General features: G+C 41.8%; 1 protein-coding gene across 1 annotated transcript; it reads right to left on the reverse strand.

Annotated features, from left to right (window-relative positions):
* Positions 1 to 12,507: 12,507 nt before the first annotated feature.
* GP9 (glycoprotein IX (platelet)) lies at positions 12,508 to 13,092 on the reverse strand. Its single transcript, XM_010022588.1, has one exon. The coding sequence runs from the start codon at positions 13,090 to 13,092 to the stop codon at positions 12,508 to 12,510; it is 585 nt and encodes a 194-aa protein (XP_010020890.1).
* Between the last annotated feature and the right edge of the window lie 5,137 nt (positions 13,093 to 18,229).

Consider the following 18,229-nt stretch of genomic DNA (forward strand, 5'->3'; position numbering starts at 1 on the left):
ATGAGGAAAGTTACCCAAGTGTTTAATGGTTACAGGAGAGACAAAATTTTGCACTCTCTGTGGATGGGGCATAGACCTTTGAACTCACTTGCAAGAGCTGAGGCAAATGGATGGGTATTTTGAGGACTGTCAGTAGTCAACAGATAGTCTTGCTGTATGCGACAGCATCTCTTTTCCCTGTCTGTATGTCTGTATTCTGTGTGAGAAGTAACTGAGGAGCAGCATATAGATAGAGATGCTCTTTAATGATGGTAAGAATCATGATTAATAGGGCAGCTCCACAGTTTTACGGTGGGTTTTTCCTGGAGAGGCTTATGTGCTCTTTTTTTCCATACTCAACCCTTTGTTCCTGAAAGCTGCAGTGGCTGCAGCACTTGGAAGACTTCTCTTGTTTTGCAAATTGAGGCCTCTTGGACCTTGTATCCCTTGTGACCTATTCTAGCAGTAATCCTGCTCTTGCCTGGTGTTCTGTTATTGTACCAGCACAAGTGGCAGCGAAATTGTGGAGTTATAAAGAAGTTGCTGATGAGCAAACAGGGATGAATTTGGGGTCTGAAACTTCTCCAACCAAGGGGTTTTCTTGAGTACTTATCCTTGCTCTGAGAAAATTCTTAGTGTCTCCTTCATGGGTGATTCCTAGCAGTGAAGTAGCTTCTGTTACGCAGTTATTCAGCATGGTGTATGACTTTGTCCTGTATAATGTGTTTGTTACTCAATGCAAGGGTTAAATTTATTACCAGCCAAGTTTCAGAACAAGCTAAAATAAAAATGTAATTGCATTCTTGGAGTTCTCCAAGTTATGCATGTTGAATATTAGAAGCCAGAAGCTCTTTCCAGTTCTTTTCAGGTGGCTCAGTTCTGGTTACTGCCTTCATTGTCATTTGAAATACTATATTCATATACATAGCTTAATCATCCTTTGGACGAATGCAATGCACGTTCTCCTCTGCTTCGTTTCTAAAGGCTTTTATCAATCTTAGTCACCCATCCGTTTTCCTTGTCTGTATCTGTAGAGAATGAAAGACAGTCAATGCGTGGGTTTTATCTCAAAGGGTGTGAGGGGAGACATGCCACTTTAGAAACTAATTACTAGAACAGATTGCTTAAACCACAGCTGTTAATCACAGTTTCAAACACTAAAGACTTGCTGATGAAACTAAAACCCTTGGTTCCTTGCAGGGACGTTTATTTGGCAAATCATCACAGGCCAGTTCCCCTGGTTTCGAGTAACTGTGTGGTTCCTTGAGTTGCTTGTTGACCTGTGTCCTCTTCAGACTGTAGATTTTAGATGCATCTTCAGGAATGTAGATGAGTGAGTGAAATGCCTATAAACAGTGTGCATGCTCAGTAGCATTCTGCTGTGCATTTGCAGTGCAACCAGAGTCCCATAGAGCAGCAGCGTTCACGTGGACTCGGCTTACCTGTTGGCCTCTGGCTGCATATCCATGAAATACTGCTTCAAGTGCTCAAGACACTGTAGAGAACCACCTGGAGGACTTTGTATTCTGAGTGAGATTAATGCAGCACCTGTAAATTTATCAAGACATCTTGAAACCTGTGTTTTCACAGTCTCCATGTGTCTGTCTGAGATCCCTGATACTTGTCACAATAGCTGGATTTCTTGATGGAACTTTTCCTTTCCCTGCTGCAGGTTGCTGAGGGAGCTGAGGTTATTCTCTTATATTTGGGCCTTTAAAAGTGACAATGCTGCATATCTATTAGGTAAAGGTTTTCGTAGTGCCCAAATCTTCTTTTCAAAGCTGATGCATTTAATTTAGGATTAAATTTTACAAAGTGTGAATTGTCTTCCTTATTTTAATTTTGCATTTGTTAACTCAGTCTTGTTTCTCTTTTTGGCTTAGTTTTAGTGTTGAGGTGATGAAATAAAGATTGTAAAACACTGGATGATATCAGCCTAGATATCTTTATCTTAGTAAGGCCATATAAGATACCTGAATATGGTTTTTGAGTATGTATGGCTGTGATATATATATATGTCTCTGTGTGAACATACATATATATATACTTGCACGTGCATATATGCTTGAATATATATGAACACCTTTTCTTCCTGAAAATCACTGTAGAAATAAAAATACTAGGAATGTACCAGAAAGCAACAAGCCTGTTGTTGGGACCATAAACATTACCCATGACAAAACCAGAGGTTCCAGGGAGTTAACCCGTGGCCCATCCCTGCAAGTGTACTGCTATAGCTACCGCATCACATCTGGTGTGAGTGTTTGTAGTCCTTCATCTGATGATGTCTCTGTTCAGTAGAGAAGTTGGCTTTAACATTTCTCTACAGCTGTGTACTTGGTTTTAAAGACATTTTATCATCTTCCACTTACAGTCTTTGAAAGGCTTCTCTTTTTTTTCCTCAATATGAGCTCATGCTTAGTGTCTTCATTTGAAACAGACTGATCTCTGTTACCTTCTGGGTTGTGCATATAGGTTAAGTAGTGGCTGTGAATACTGTGTCTCTTTTCCAACATCTTTTCTGTCGGTATTTATGCTGTTTGCTGCTGCTTCTCCTATGTGAAATCTGAAATGTCCTCATGTGAGATGCAAAAAATGAAACGTCCCATTTTCTTCCTTTAGTACCATAAGGATTACTTCAGCTCTGAGGAGTTTGTGTAGAGGTTGTAAGTTAAGTTGTACATATGATAGCTTTCTTATCTCCTGCGAACAGTTGCTTTGTGACTTGAGTAAATCTAGCATATGTTTTACAAACAATTTCTTGCTATATCTAGAAGATAGAACTGAAACTCAGCCAGCAAAGATTCAGTTTCAAAAGTGCACATTCAGTTTCAAAGTGCATATTCCAGTTTTCCCAAATATATATGAGAGTTTTGATATCACATGTTGGAAAACTACAACCAAAATTATCTTTCTGTTAAATTCTAGTACCTTCTCTGTAGTTTCAACTATATGATGTCATATAAACAACCTACAAGCAATGTATTTCAGGTATAATAGAATGTGATTTGACTTTTGCCTGTTCTGTTACATCTTTATTAAAAGGCAGACTGAAAGATGGTACTTTTGGGGGGATTTTTAGAGTGTGCTGGCTGAGTAGTTGCCAGTTCACGAACTCCTGTTGTAACAGGAATACCTTGGGATCACCATGTTCTTCACAATTCCAAACATAAGCTTTTAAAGTGGCAGGTAGTAGATCCTTTTTGACCTGAATTTACTCCATTATACTGGAGGAGGTAATGAGTGTGGCAGTGTCACAGTGTCATGGTTCTGTCAGGACTCTCCAAACTCTCCTGCAGTTCATCGCCTTGTGAATGTTCAGCCTTGAATTTCCCTGGAATTTGTATCCAGCTCAGGAAAAATGGTGATACGTCTATGGCACTGTAGTTTAGTTGTGGGGTTCATAAAGCCAGGTTAAGAAAACTACTGGTTCTAAGCATGGACTGTAAAAATGGGGTTAGGAAAACACAGTGTCATGGAGCCAGTGTGTTTCAGCCTATATTAAAGATATTTTTTCCTCTTCTGACGTGTAGCCCCACTAGTTTGTTCTGAGGACAAGCTGGATGTGTTACTACTTTTGCCACGTGGCCAGTAAGACAAAAGGTGGGGCTAAGTTTAACCTGCTCTAAGAGTTGTGCTAACTGTTGTCTTTTGAAATGCACAGGTGCAGTGGGGCTTCGGACCTGTGAGAGGACTTTGCCAGGACGAACCACGGTCCAGATCTTTGCCTTAGTTCTGCAGCCTCTGAAGGATTTAGACAAGTGAGGAGAAAGAAGATGTTGCATGCATAAAAGGAGGAAATCTGGTAAGGAAATCTGGTAAGGAAATGGCTTTTCTTCATCTTTTTTCCCCTCCCTATGGGTAGAATAATATTTTTGTTTTAATTTCATAGACAGCGAATTTGACATAATTTTGGGTCACTGAACAGTAAGTGCAAGAATAGAGAGCAATTCTATATTACTCAATTGAGATTGATAGCACCATGAGCTCATTATTTCGTAGTCAGGTATGTCATTGAGCTGTATAAACTATTTGAACTAGAGGTACATACACACTTCAGGTCTACACATATGCATAAAATACGTACCTTGTTTTGTGTTCTTCAAAGGAGACTTACCAGCAGGCAGTAATACTGGAGGCAGGTTTTATTTCTGAAGTGGAACTGATACCCAGATCAGTAAATCTTTGCTTTATCTTATTTATCCTACCAAAAATGTGAAAGATCAAAATGGTTCCTTGGCTAGATGTGTATTATAAAAACCTTTGCTTTTTATTTTCATTGAATCATTTTGAAATCCTTGCCAAAATCAACCATTCTCTTCAGTATCTCATGAAAATTCAGCATCACCAGCAGAGTCGCATAAGTTAATTCCCCTCAAGTGATTGCAAGGCTTGTTTGCTTTTGGCATGTGCCAGCAAGGGTCTGCAAATGATCATTTGCTTGGTGGTGCAGCTAGATAGAGGATTGATGTTTATACCTGGAGGTACTTGGGAAAGTGCCCAACTGAAGGACAGCTGTGTACCTGGCTGGAGCAGCATGTGCCTTGTGAGGGCACAGGCCAGATACCTGCCTTCAGACTCCACTGCTCTATCTTCTGCTTTCTGTGACTGTCTGCTGAGAGCTCAGCTCTAAAGCACACAGCTGCCTGTCCAACTGCAGTGGTGGTGTTCTGCTGCTTTAAACAGCATGCTCATTTTGCTTAGCTGGTCTCAGGTTCTGTGTTTCCTGATACTTATTTCTACTCTTCTCAAAGGTTTTGATCAGGAAAGTCAATGGGATGAATCTGCATGTTTGAAGTGAAGAGGTAGTCAAATACATGGATAAATTGGGCCCCAAAAGCTAGTGAATCCTTTTGTATGCTTCCATGGGATACATTATTAAATCTGAATGTGAGCAGTGTTGTTACATTACTATTCTACTTCAAAGGTATTTAAGTATAATATTGTCGATTTTGCCAAATTCTGTATACAAAATTTTGTCAAACCAAATCCCCACCTGGTATTTGATGACCTCTGATGCATGCAGATGTCTTGTATGTCCTCTGATTGTTTACATGAGTGTCTTTGTGTTGAGAAATACAAGTTTAAGTATTTTATTTGCCAAAAATCCTCGCTGAAATGAAATAATGTATGTCTTAATGAAGGTTAATAACTGTGCTCCTCAATTACTTTCATTGTCATGATAGGTATGGGCAGTAGGAAAGCTTAGTTCTGTCAGCCCTGTCATTCTTTTGTGTTGCAGTTGTAGTGTCACTAGTAGTGGACATCATTCCAATGCAGGTGTGGCAATTAGGTCTTTGGGGCTTTATTGCTACCTGTGTAGGTTCAGATCCATGTGTGATACAGTGTCAGACTTGGAAAGATAGATCTGTACAGGAATATAGCTACATCACACCCTTCAGTTAAATTTAGTGAGACTGGCAAGCTCTCAGGTCTTGTGTAAAGTATGGAAAGGACATAAACCTTGCTCCTGTGCTCAATAAATGGAGGTTTAGTTCATTGTGTTGTAGTAATTTGTTTAATTTCTTATATATTTGAGCTTTCTTTACAGCAGTAGACTATCTCACATGTGCAAAAAAAGGTACGTGTGGGACGTGCTTGGTCCTCTAATGCTCAAAAGAAAAGGGATTGGTTCTTGGATGATTGCTTTTTTTGTATGTATTTTATCGTAAATATATAAAACTGTTAAATATTGAGACCCACTTGGTCATGCTGAGTAGTGCTGCAAAAACCCCAGAACAAACCAAACCAGTTTCTGTTTTAATATAGTAACCAGGACAAAGAGAAGTACCTGTATCTGTCTCGTGAAGGTCTATTTACTGTCTGTGAATAAATAGTGACAAAGAGAGAAAATAATCCCAAAAGAATAGAAAACAAAAGGATGTTGCATTTGCACCAATCTCTGCTTAACAGGTTGTGAACCTTTTAAAAATGGAGAGCTGTATCCTTTAGGGGAGATGAGGGAGGTGAAGCACTGCCATGCTGCAGGGAAGGGGGCTCTGCAGGGCCGTGGCACTCCTGCTGCCATTGCCATGTAAACTAGTCCCTGCTCTTGAAACTGTAGTTAAGCACCTCAGAAAATCATGGCATTTACTGAAAAAGTCTTTCCTGAATTAGCCTAAAATTTCCTCAGGTTATGCAAAAAAGGTGGGGTTTTCACCCATAATCATGACTAAAATAAACCAACTCTTTCTAGCACAAGCAGGACAATGGAGAATAATCAGCTCTCGCATCTTCTCCTCAGGTTTGGTGTGGGTTTGCCTAAGATCCTGTCCTTGGATTCTCACTGATAGCTCTATGCCTATCCCACCAGGCTGCTGGGACTTACTTGGCTGTAGGCATTTGCTTGTGTTGGCCAGGAGGCAAGCTGGGGGCTTGGGCATGGCGTGTCCTGCCCGTGCTTCCACAGCAGTGTGCACTCAACCAGCACTGCCATAAAACTTCCTTGGCTGAAAGCTGCTGGAAATGTGAAACTGCCATCTGTAACATGGAGATAATGTTTTTCCCTCCCAAGGTCTGGTGCACTGACCTGAAGCTAGCTAACTGTTTGAGTGGAAAATGTAAAGCATCTCTGCTCCAAGGAGCTGCTTGAGAAAAATCAGTGTATTTTAATGCAGAATAGAACAACAGATCATCATTTCTACATTTGAAACACATCTAAAACCTTTTCTCTTTATTGGAGAGAACTTCCAAATTGTCATATTTTAATTTTGTTTTCTTTTTGGATTGATTTTGTTGAGATTTTATTCTTTTTTGAAACTATCAAACTGCAGCACCAAAGTGGTTACTCAAATTTTAACTTGCATTAAAGTTCACCGCAACTTAAAAGAAAGAAAAACCTGTGTCAAGTTTGAAGCTAGATTGAGCTGTGTCTGTGGGAGCTTTAGTAGCAGAAAACTTAAGGCTGGTCTAAAAATGATTAATCACAGTGAAGAAAATAAATGGAGATTGGATTGCCCAGCATCCAAAAGCACAGTAACTTTAGGTTTCTGTCAATAGAAAAGCATTTATGTCTTGCAGCATCTGACACTTCCCTGGCAGACGACCTGTATTAAGACTCTAAAAAGAGCTAACAGTAATTGGTAGCTTGGTTGGAAAATCACTCTGTCACATCCCATTTCGGAGGCCTTGCTATGAAAGGGTGACAAGCTTCAAGGAATTTTTCTCCCTGGCGGTGTTCAGCAGCCACTAGGTGACAATGTTGATCCTGTTTCAGAGCGGTCTGTCTGCCAAAGCCACAGCTGAAGTTCTAGGCATCACTGCAGGGGCTCTGAGGCTCTGTCATGCACAGTTTGTGTACTCTTGTGGACTGCAGTTGCCCTTTTCCTTCAGGTTGTAATTGCTGCTATTTTAGTTTCAGCCTTTCCAATAATTCACCTTCTGGGAGGTGTATCTGAGAATAAAGTGACCGGTTTGCAGTTGCCTTGCAAACTCAGGAGTCAAGCATACACTTGCTCCTCAGTGCTCTACTGTCTCAAAGGCAACCTTTTATCAGGTGGCGACTGCCACGTTCTTCCACTACCTTGTACAGCTACTGAAAAGAATGAGATGCAAAGGTAGACTTTACACAGAAATGTCAGGCTCCATAGTCCTCTTCTGAGGTCGTAAGAGGCGGTATATGAATCCTAGCCAAAAAATAAGTTATTAACTTGAAGGCAAAAACCTTCTGACCCCTAAAGGAGGAGACAAGAAATAATGATTCAAGGAGGAAAAGGGAGCCTGTAATCCATCCCTGCTGACACTTCCTTCCCTGTAGATCGAGGTCATTTTAGGAAGGTGATTTTTCACCTTTCACTTGCTTTGTGTGTTTGGTTTGTTTTGTTTTTTCCCCTGACTAAGATGAATGCTCTGGATTTCTTTATACTGTTCAGAGGCAAGACTCTCGACCCACTCTTCCCACAAAATGTACTGGTGTAAAACAGTGCCATTCAACAGTTACTAATAACTGTGGGTTATTAAAGGACTGGATGCTTGATGGCCAAACAAGAAAGTCAGAAGTAAAGCCAAATGAACTTCTGTCAGGTACCTCAGGTTTATTTTGCCGTGTCAGTCAGTAGCTGTGTGCTGCTGATGTGACATCAGTGCTGCTGCCCGTGGGCTGAAGGGAGAATGTGCAGGCTGAGGGGTTATGTCAGGGAGCAGCTGCCCCTGGGAGGGAGTTCACCATGTGGCTGTTATGGAAGTAAAGCAATTCATCGTCATACACCCATTCCTGAGTGTAACCTAAATTTAACTGGAGTCAACGGAATAGCAAAATATTTATGTGGGTTCTAGCAACAGACTCAAGGCACTTCTGAAAATCGTTTTGTGTAGTGCTCTGAAGAGAAGAAGTGTTCAGATAAACAGGGTTACTACGATAAACTCAGTATTGCTGAGCATTATCATCAACTCAGCACTATCAAAGGAGTCATAAGATGAATTTTTCAGTGTAGTCATTTTACCTGTTGGCAGGCAAAGGTAAAATCAGGTATAAATCATAACATACAAGTGTGTGGCCCTTAAGAGTCCAGGAAAACCAGCAGGTTTGTGAAGCCTGAACTTCTATTTTAATAATTCCCCAAACAGTGCATTGGCACATAAACCCAACGTGAGACTGTAGGTATGTGGACTGATTCTTTACCTTAAAGAATACAAGTGTGGTAGCTTTAGACCAATTAAAAAGCTTGTCTCACTGCCACTCTGCATGTACTTTGTACGTTCAGTTAGTATATGATTACTAGTTCCATAATAAGAAATTCCCTGTTCACATGAGGGAGTTCCTGGTCATTACCATCCTGTTAGGCTGTGAGTATTCTAGCTTTTACTGGCTGTGTTGGTCTAGTAGCTGTTAATGCACTTCCACACCTGGTCTGTGCAAGCAGTACTGTGCCCTAAGGTGGAAAATTGCTGTTGTTATGTGCCATGTATGTTACGAAATAGCTGGGGTTTATCTTAACAGAAAAAACTATTTTACTTTATTATTCTGTATTACTGTATTACTTCTTTTCTCCATACTTAAATACCTGAATTGGGGCTGAGGCCTGGACACTAAATCTCAATCTTCTAATGTATGGCTGTAAATGTAAAACAGATATATTCTCCAGTTTGCACTCTTGCAGGCAATGTATAGTAACACTTTCTGGGACCCTTACAAACTCCTTTGGGAATGCTGCCCATGTGTTTCATTTAGATAGCTGATGTGTTTTCCTGTCTTTGCACATTATTAGCAACTGTAGCAGTATTTCTGCAATTGGATGGAGTGTGTGGCTTAAGCACAGCATAGTGGCCTTGTCAGATAAGCAGCTGACTGTTGCTCTCAAGCATTCAGTTAGCAGCTCCAGCTTCCCCCTTCCCAGAGGTTTGGTTTCAGCTAAAAGCCAAATGGATCAGAAGTGAGAAATACAGTGCTGCTGTAGTGGCACTGTGTACTGCCATGGAAGAGATCCCTGCTTTTTAATTCTTATGAGGCCAGAAAATACGTTCTCTCAAATCTTCTGTGGATCTTCACCCCTCCTTCTTGCCCCACCTGTATTCTGTGCATCTTATTTAATGCGTTGGTTGGTCTAAGCAGAAAAGTTTGCTAACTGGTTATTTTTTCCTGTTTGAACAATTAAATAGAATCAATTAAATAGAATCACAGACTGGTTTGGGTTGGAAAGGACCTTAAGCTGGCCCAGTTCCAACCGCCTGCCACGGACAGGGACACCTTCCACTAGAGCAGGTTGCTCCAAGCCCCTGTGTCCAACCTGGCCTTGAACACTGCCAGGGCTGGGGCAGCCACAGCTTCTGTGGGCACCCTGTGCCAGCGCCTCAGCACCCTCACAGGGAAGAGCTTCTTCCTTATATCTAACCTGAATTTCCCGTTTCAGTTTGAACCCATCACCCTGTGTCCTATTGCTCCAGTCCCTGATAAAGAGTCCCTCTCCAGCATCCTTGTAGGAACACTACAGCAGTTTACTGTTTTATGCACATCTAGCTTTATACCACAAAAAAGAGTGATAAGCTTTTAGTGTTAATGGTTTCTTTTATTTTGGGGACACAAGAAATATCCTTTAGGAAACCCTCCATGAGGGACTCCAGAGTGCATTTCTTCCGTCATACTCTGCATTAACACAAAATGATGGTTGCCTTATAAAACATTGAAAAGCTCAGTGCAGAGAAAGTATTCTAAAAGGATCCAAGTGCATACACCACTGCATTCCTATGTGTGTGTTTGAAATCCTCTCCTGCAGAGGCTGCTTATGTAGGATATCATTTAATAGAGCTGGAGGAATTCTGAATGTTCACATGCACACCTACTTCTGAAGACACCCTTTTATGCTGGCCTGCACCAAGGGGAGGTACAGCCTTACTGAGCCAGTTCTTTGCTGCCGTCTCAGTACTCAGGGTGAGGAGGGCAACGTGCACTTGGAGAAGGCTGAGCAGAACGCTGCTGCTGTGGGGTGTGGGAGGGCTGAGCCTCTCGCGGTGGTGCAGTGCTCACTCGGGCTGTCCCTGTGGTGCACTGCTCTTGTGGGCTCTCTTCTCGTGGCCTGTCCCACCATAGCTTTTGCAGGTGACCAAAGCAATAAGAAGAGCTGTAATGTTTAAGTGGCTCACACAATTCTTTTAGAATTGTTCCTCTTTCAGGGAGTGCCCATCAGTTTGATAGAATGCCCAGTGTTGGTTCATGTGGGATTCATGACTTGGCACTGTGACGGTTGATGAGCTGGTTCAGTGTTGAATTATTTTCACTGTTAGATCCTGAGCCCTGTTTCAAGTCTGATGTTCTAATTCCTACTCCCAGCAAATTTCTCTTTATGTAGATTCACAAAAGATGTGATCTTGTAATTTCTTAAATTTTTCTTTTTTAAATTAAATTCATTAAGTTCCTTTTAAAATACATTTTCCAATCCTTTATTTGCATTACAGTTGTTTTTCAGATTCTTCTGCAGCTGATTCTCCTCGATTTGTAGTCATCGATACTGAATTATTGTAGCTTATCTAAACCCGGAAGTAAATAAGCCTTTCTATCCCTAAATGATATTCCCTGTTTTAATAAGAAAAGACCCCATTAGCCCTCTGCTGCAGTGTCATACATGGGAGGTTGTGATGATCAGATTATTGGCCTTCTCTGTATTGATTCCTCAACCCATCTTTTGTTTCTAGATGTACAATCTTGCTTTTGATTGCTTGGCACTCCAAGTCAAACACTCCTCTTTGCATCTATGACTTCCCTCTTCCTGCTCCCCACGGTGTATCACTTGCAGACTTTAACATTGCAGTGGGCATGTTGTCTCCCAGATCATCACTTATTTTACAGGGAAAACATTTGACTCTCTTCCTTTCCTTTTCTCAATCTAAAGCTCACACCCAGCTTTGCTAGGGATATAATGTATGTTACCAGGAACCCCACTCCTGTGACTTGGTGCTAGGTAAAGGGCCAAGCAGTCTTTAGTGTCTTCAGAAGATAACCTTGAATGCCTGGCTCAGGTTTGGGACTAGGAGGAGCATGTGCTAAATGTGTCTTAAACTGAACTGCCAGCAGTAGAATTCATTTTAGAAGACTTTCAGAGATCTCCCATCTAAGTAGCCTAACCTCACTGGACCAGTTGGGGTCCCAGCAGGAGGAGCCATGTCTGATTAGATTAGGGAAAAGCCAATATGCTTGAGTCACCACGGCATTTTTTCTGTGAGGAATGGGGGGCATGAGAACAGGAGGGAAGAGAGTATATCTCTTCAGAGCTGTTGTATCAAATCCAGTGTTTGGAATGTCCATAGTAAAACTGGAAGACAAGCTCTGGAACTTTCTTAGGAATTTAATCAGCAATGTGTAGAATTGTGAAGATCAATCTTGGGTGGGTATGAACGTACAATAAACTTCAGTATTTCAATTTCATATAGACTGCTTTTTTTATTGTTAACTCTAGGAAATTCAGTGATATTTCAAATTATTTTTATGGATTATATTCTCATTAAAAGTCGATCTTTTAAACATATTCAGTAAGGGATACATTCAGTGGCTGGACTATATAATCATAGGGGTTTTGCTGGCAGGGAACTCAGCCTGCAGAAGAGATGGTGGAATATGCACACAAGAAGGGTCCTCCCAAGCCCACTGGGACACTGTGAGGGGTAATGGGTTGTGAACTCACACAGCTGCTGAGTCAGAAAAGGATTGCTAAATAGTACAGTCATGTTCATCTCCATCTGTTATGAAGTGTAGGATTTGGGGATGTAAATCTTTCCCCTGAGAATTCAGTGGAAAAATGCAAAGTTAAATGATTTTCAAAAATTAGACACTGCTTTTCATACGAGTAGATGGCAGCAGAATGACACTTGCCTATCATACATCACAAACCTTATTTTGAAAGGAAATAAAATCAAACTTGCCTAGCTGAGGACCCACGCTTTGACCCCTGGGATCTGTTTGTAGCATCTTCACCGTTAGAACTGGTGTTGCCAGTGCACATGCTTCTTGGTGGTGGAAGTGTTGGGTGTTTCTGTTAAAGCCAGTGGCAGCAACCAGCTCTTTGTCCCTGGTGGGTTTTGGAGGTATGCTCCCAGCAGTCAGCCCCGAGGGGCAGACTGGCATAGGTTTATTTGGCAGACCAGCTTTTTGGAGAATTTCAGAGCCCATGCTGCTAAAATAAGTGTGATTATTGCTCCAGCAATTAAAATGAGGTCTCGCCAAAAGAACTCCAGACACTTGATGGGGAGAAGCCTCTTGCAACTCCCCAGCTCGTTCCCAGTCAGCTGCCTCAAGGGCTTCATCCTCACAGGAGCTGGGGTTGCGCATCTCACTTTTGCAAGAGAGGGTTCAGAGATGTCTTCTAACCAGAGTTTGAGGTACAGAATGTGGCAGTCACAGTTCCAAGGATTGTCAGAGGTCTCCACTTCCTCCAGGCTGTGCAAGCTATCCAGGGTGCCGGGAGGAACTGAGGTCAGGCTGTTATTCTGGAGATAAAGCCTCTTGGTGTCACCAGGCAAGACGGGCACTGCTGTCAGCTTCTTTGAGCTGCAGTCGATCTGCAAACCCTTCATGTCTCCCAGTGACTTGCAGTCACAGGAGGCAGGACAGGCTTCAGCCCAGGTCATGTGGAACAGCAATGATACAGCAAAGCCTGCAGCAGTGATGAATTCTGCCTTGTTCATGCTTCAGCTACCCAGAGAATAAGAATATTAATCTGATAAGTGGGATACATTAGCATGCTTCTGAATTTGGAACTATAACAGAGCTATCTCACAGGATTACTCAGGAGGTTTAGGTTTTAGAAGCAAATCTTTAGCTTTCTGTATCTCCCACAGAGCCATTCTTCCTGACATTAAGTAGCATAAAAGCAGCTGGGAGAGAGCACAGTGCTCCCATTCTGTCTCTAGTTCATTGCTTTATTGTACGAACTAGATATTGTTCAAAGTTCTGGAACAGATCGTCACCAGGAGGTGATGGCAAAAACGAGTCAGCTTTAGGCAAACATTTTGACTCTGTTTCTGTATCTTCACAGGTCTAGTGTTAAAATTGAGTGTTGAAGTCAGTTTTCAAAATTGAGTTTGATTGAGTAATTGTAAATGTCTAAAAATCCTCTTTGTGAGAGGACAAAGGTTCTAACCAGGAATCGTACATAATACAGAACCAGGAAACATAAGAATGCCTGCAGGAAGTATGTATTTTTACGTGGCAAAAGTTCTTTTTTGCTGCCCTGTGGCTTCGCATCTCCAAGAACACAGAGTTTAAGATTCAGATGAATGGTGAATTGGGTGTGTTACATGTCTGGTACTGCTTGCCTTTTGGGGATTAAATAACCATGCTTTGGAATAGCAGGTAATTATCCCTTTTGCTGTGTCATTCCCACTTCTGTAGAGTGGTCCCACTAGGCTTCAGTCTTAGTCCCTTGTGCTTGAAAGTTTAAAACCTCAAAAGCTATTCCCTTCCTCTGTTTCCTACTACTTCTCTGCCTTTAGATTCCTGAGCTAAATACTACATTCCTTTGTTTTAAATTGGATTAATGCTGCATAGAAGTTAAACTTCATCACAGAGAAGCTGAAATGTGAATCCTACCGATCTCCTATGTCTTTGTTAGCAAGGAGTTAGTGGGAATATCTTTGGTCTAAATACTCATCCGTTGTTTTACAAGAAGTCTACTAGAGCTGGTATTTCCAAAGCAGACATCTTAAAAGGACAGACTGTGTCATCTGGCTAAAAAAAGTTAAGCAATATCTATAGAAAAGATGATTTAATCTGATTTAATATAAAGCCAACAAGAAGATCTGAGTCAAATAGCAATAAGAACTGAGGCAGAAATGCAGAAAGGCAGAGCTAGTGAGATGCTTGACTGATACTTACTGTTATTTACTCCCTCTTGATTCCTTTCCCTCTTCTTGGTGAAGTGGTGGAGTGCACACAGCAACTGGAGCTGACATTTTAAAGAGCCACTGAGGAGATGTGGTTCAGAAGATGAGCTTTTTCCTGTGCATAACAGGAAAGCTTCCCGTTGGAAGATGCTGTATGTGGTTGACATGTGTCATGGCATATAGTGCTTGGGGCATTCTTGTATTTCCTGCAGACAAGAGGAAATGCTTTTGAATTTCTCTTATTGCTAATATATTTTCTCTATTAAACCGGACAGTGTCTGGAAAACCTTAAATGACTCTTTGGCAATCTAGAGGGTTTTCCTCAGCTGTAATAATCCACAGGTATAAAAGCTGGCTTGAGCTTCAGCTGCTGACACGTGCAAGGCCAGGCAGGAGACAAGGGAGCTAAAGCTAGCCCATGGAACAGAGCTCTTCTTTCAGCCCAAGCCAGGTGTGTTTGATAGCTACCGTGACAGTGATTAAGGAAAATGTGTAAAAACACACCATAGCATCAACGTCACTTATATTAGTCAGATGAGATCAACTGGAGCAGCTCTCCTCCAGAGCTAGGCTGAGAGAGCTGGGCTGGTTCAGCCTGGAGAAGAGAAAGCTCCTTAAGGGGAGACCTTAGAGCAGCTCCAGTGCCTAAAGGGGGCCTATGATATGTCCAAACCAAGGTTAAGCCGACAACTGAAAGGAGGGTTGCTGTGGTGATCAGGGGTTTGGGGAACCTCTCGGATGTGAGGAAGCTGAGTGTGACCTGCACCCTGATCCAGAGCGCCAGACACGGCCTGGTGCCCCTGACCCAGCCATCCACGTGATGAAGGATATGTGTGTATGGATCAACTGGTCAATTCCTTTTTTGGTTCTTGTGATATTTTGTGGAATGTAATTGCTTTGTAATGTCCTAGTTTGGAGTTTAGCAATGAATTCCCAAATAGTCAGGGTAGGTGCACTGGGAAAGGCTCACTGTCCCCTTCCTCAGCACAGCCCCAGGGACAGGAACGGCCTTGGGCACGTGCAGAGCATTTCTTCCCTGTCCTCAGGGCTGTGTATGACTCACCAGAGGACTGTGATCCTCCCAATTCCTTCACACTCCAGCTGCTGAAGAGCATAACTGCTGAATAATAGCAATGTGGCATCTTAGAACGTAACATGCTCTGTGTATATTTGGCTGGAAAGCCAGCAATTCAGCATGATGCGGGTTTATAATATACATGTATCTGTCCATCTGAGTAAAGAATACCATGTCTGTGTAAAAGAACATCAAAAATAGGATTTTCTTTCTCTTTTTAATGTGAAATTTTGAAAGAGAATTAAAGTAAGCTTTCCTTTGCTTTAGTTACCAAACATGAACCCTCTAGAATGAAGGTAGCAGTTGACATTTGGAAATGCAGTGTGTTGTGGATCTGATGTTTAATTCAGGCCAGTTCTTGTTCATTGTGTTGTTCTGGGGACAGGCTTTGAGCCATGTTCTGTATTTGGAAATGAAAGCCAGGTGAGTTTCAGACATTGCAGATGTGCAGCAGAGCCCTGCTTCTGAGCTGTTGTTTCTTTACAATGTGCTGCTCTTGGGGGAAGGGAAATTACTCTGATAGCAATTCCTGTGGTTTAATTCTTACTTATATTTAAAGTACTTTTCTTCCTTAAGTCTAATGGATTACCAGAAGCCTGAAGTTTGTTAGAAACTTCCTTAAGAAAATGTGTAGCTCTGCTCTTTAGTATTTCAGGAGGTAACTTAGTGCTGGAGGGAGAAGACAAAAATACTTCAAACCCTGTTTGAATTTTGATCTCTTCTGTAAGATGAGGAAAGTATTTCTTCTCCCTTGTCAAAGTGAGGAGCTCATCTGCCTGTCAGATGTTCAGCAGCTAGACCCATGGCTAGACTGCCAGTAATGGGAAGATCTTCCATCTATTTTGGAAGTATGTCACTAGACCACAAATGTCATAGATGCCTGTCTGCCCTCATGCCTGCTTCCTGTATCACAGTCTGTGCCATGTGCCTTAAGGAATGCTGCCACACAGAGTAAAAATTTTCCTGTTACATGGGCAAATCGAATGCTGCATCTTTGTGCGCTGAAACATGCAAAATACTGGGACTCCTCTGGGATCCATCCTCAAATTCTGTGCTATGGGTAATCCTCACAGAGGTTATCTTACGTTCCTGTGTCACACCTGATTGGAAAGTAGCTGGTCATGCTGCATCCCTGCCTCTCTTACTCACAATGAGGACCACGGGCCAGCTTCTTCAGCTCTCTGTGGAGGTGAACATGTGCAGGGAGTATCTGGCAGAAGCAAAGCTTAAAATACAAGACATTTGCATTAATGATTTCAGGGCTATAGCTTTTTGTAGGACAAATGAGGATTCTTCATTTAAGAGGATTTATTAAGAGCCAGTTGGGGAGGGGGGGAAGTTATAATCTGCTATAATCTTGTTATAGTCTGAAAATATCCTTTCCGTGGAGTGAATCCATCTGAAGTTTTTGTGAACAAGAGGGGCTGTGTCCTCTCAGAGGAGAGGTACTTCTGACACTCTTGTTTCCCAAACAAAGCCCCTCTCACTTCCTTGCTCCCTGGAAGCTCACTTCTCTGCTTTAGCTTTCCTGTGAGGCCTTGACTGTTCCAGTCAGTTCTGTGGGTGCTGTGTCTGATTGCTTAGAGAGGGAGACAAAAGAGGTGGAGGGAGACAGCAGGTAAGAATGAAAGCTGCAAGTGCAAGATCAACGCGCAGCTCAAATGTGTGACCTGCTAAGAGGAAACTCGGGCAGAATATGCCATTATTCTTTATAGACAGCTTCAAGGAGCTATGGTCACTTCTTGCTGCCAGTGGCCTGTGCTTGACCTAGAAAGACTGAACTCTCTCCAGCACTATTGCCATTCCAGTGCTGAACAACCTTGCCACATGACACTGTGGATAGATGGCAAAGTGCTGCTCTCTCAAGTCCTAGCATCTTGATTAACTCTGCTCTTCCATATTTTCAAATAGATTGCTGAGAGCAGACTAACCAAAATAGTTCTTTAGAAGTGGATGTGAGTCACTGATAAGTCATGAATTATACAAATAAGTGAATAAGCAAAAAGAAGGAAAAAGGTTCAATCATGAAATTCATTCCCATATCAAGGAATATTGCTTGCAGAAATGAATCAAAGAAAATCTGTGATTTCTCTCTCATCAGGAGTTACTGTTGCCCCAAGGCCAGGCTATTCTTGTTATTTGCTGTACCCTACAGAACTAGCCTGCTAGAGCTAGTATGTGTGTGTAGGAGGACTCTGAATTTCCTCCTGTCTGTATTCTGTTTCCCATTGTGCATTTACTGGGGAAATTTTGCTTCTATCAAATCAAATATCCCATTTCCTTGGAAGATTATTACCCAAGCACATAAGCTCTTGTCATTGAGGAAATTCTTCTCCTAAACTGTACTCCACCCGTTTTATCACATAATTCTTCCTCCTCCTACCCGTTCTCATAAACTCCCTTCTCGCTGTTCTCGCTGTTCAAACCGTGCGTGTTGCTGTGCAATCATCAGCTATTGCTTCTTTCCACTAGGTGTCCTTCCAGTTGCGTTTTTGTTAAGCGTTGAGGATACACTGAATCAACCTTTAACTATAATTTATCGATTTAAAAATCATTGTCTGAAAGACTGAAATATTAGATTCTTTTAGGATATTACATTTCCCACAGCTTCCAAGTTAAAAATGTAATAGATGTTCGAAATGTGTGTATTAAGTGATGTGTCTACACCTCGTGTTTGTGTTCTGTGGAACTCTTAGGGTCTTGAGACTATTAATGAAGGCAAATATTCAGACAGTTTGGATCCAAGCTGTCCTGAGGAAAACGTTAATACCATTTATGCTAAGTTGTGACAGTGATGTAGCACATGTGGGGAAGCTTCTAGAGAGAGAATCTCCCAAAGCACCATTAAAATTCGACACTGTCCCA

This window comes from Nestor notabilis, unplaced genomic scaffold (assembly GCF_000696875.1).
Source record: "Nestor notabilis isolate BGI_N333 unplaced genomic scaffold, ASM69687v1 scaffold35490, whole genome shotgun sequence".
In the NCBI taxonomy this organism is placed as follows: domain Eukaryota; kingdom Metazoa; phylum Chordata; class Aves; order Psittaciformes; family Psittacidae; genus Nestor; species Nestor notabilis.

Bases quoted from the DNA above. Each gene is read 5' to 3' on its own strand.
- GP9 (XM_010022588.1), bottom strand. From the start codon at position 13,092: ATGAACAAGGCAGAATTCATCACTGCTGCAGGCTTTGCTGTATCATTG.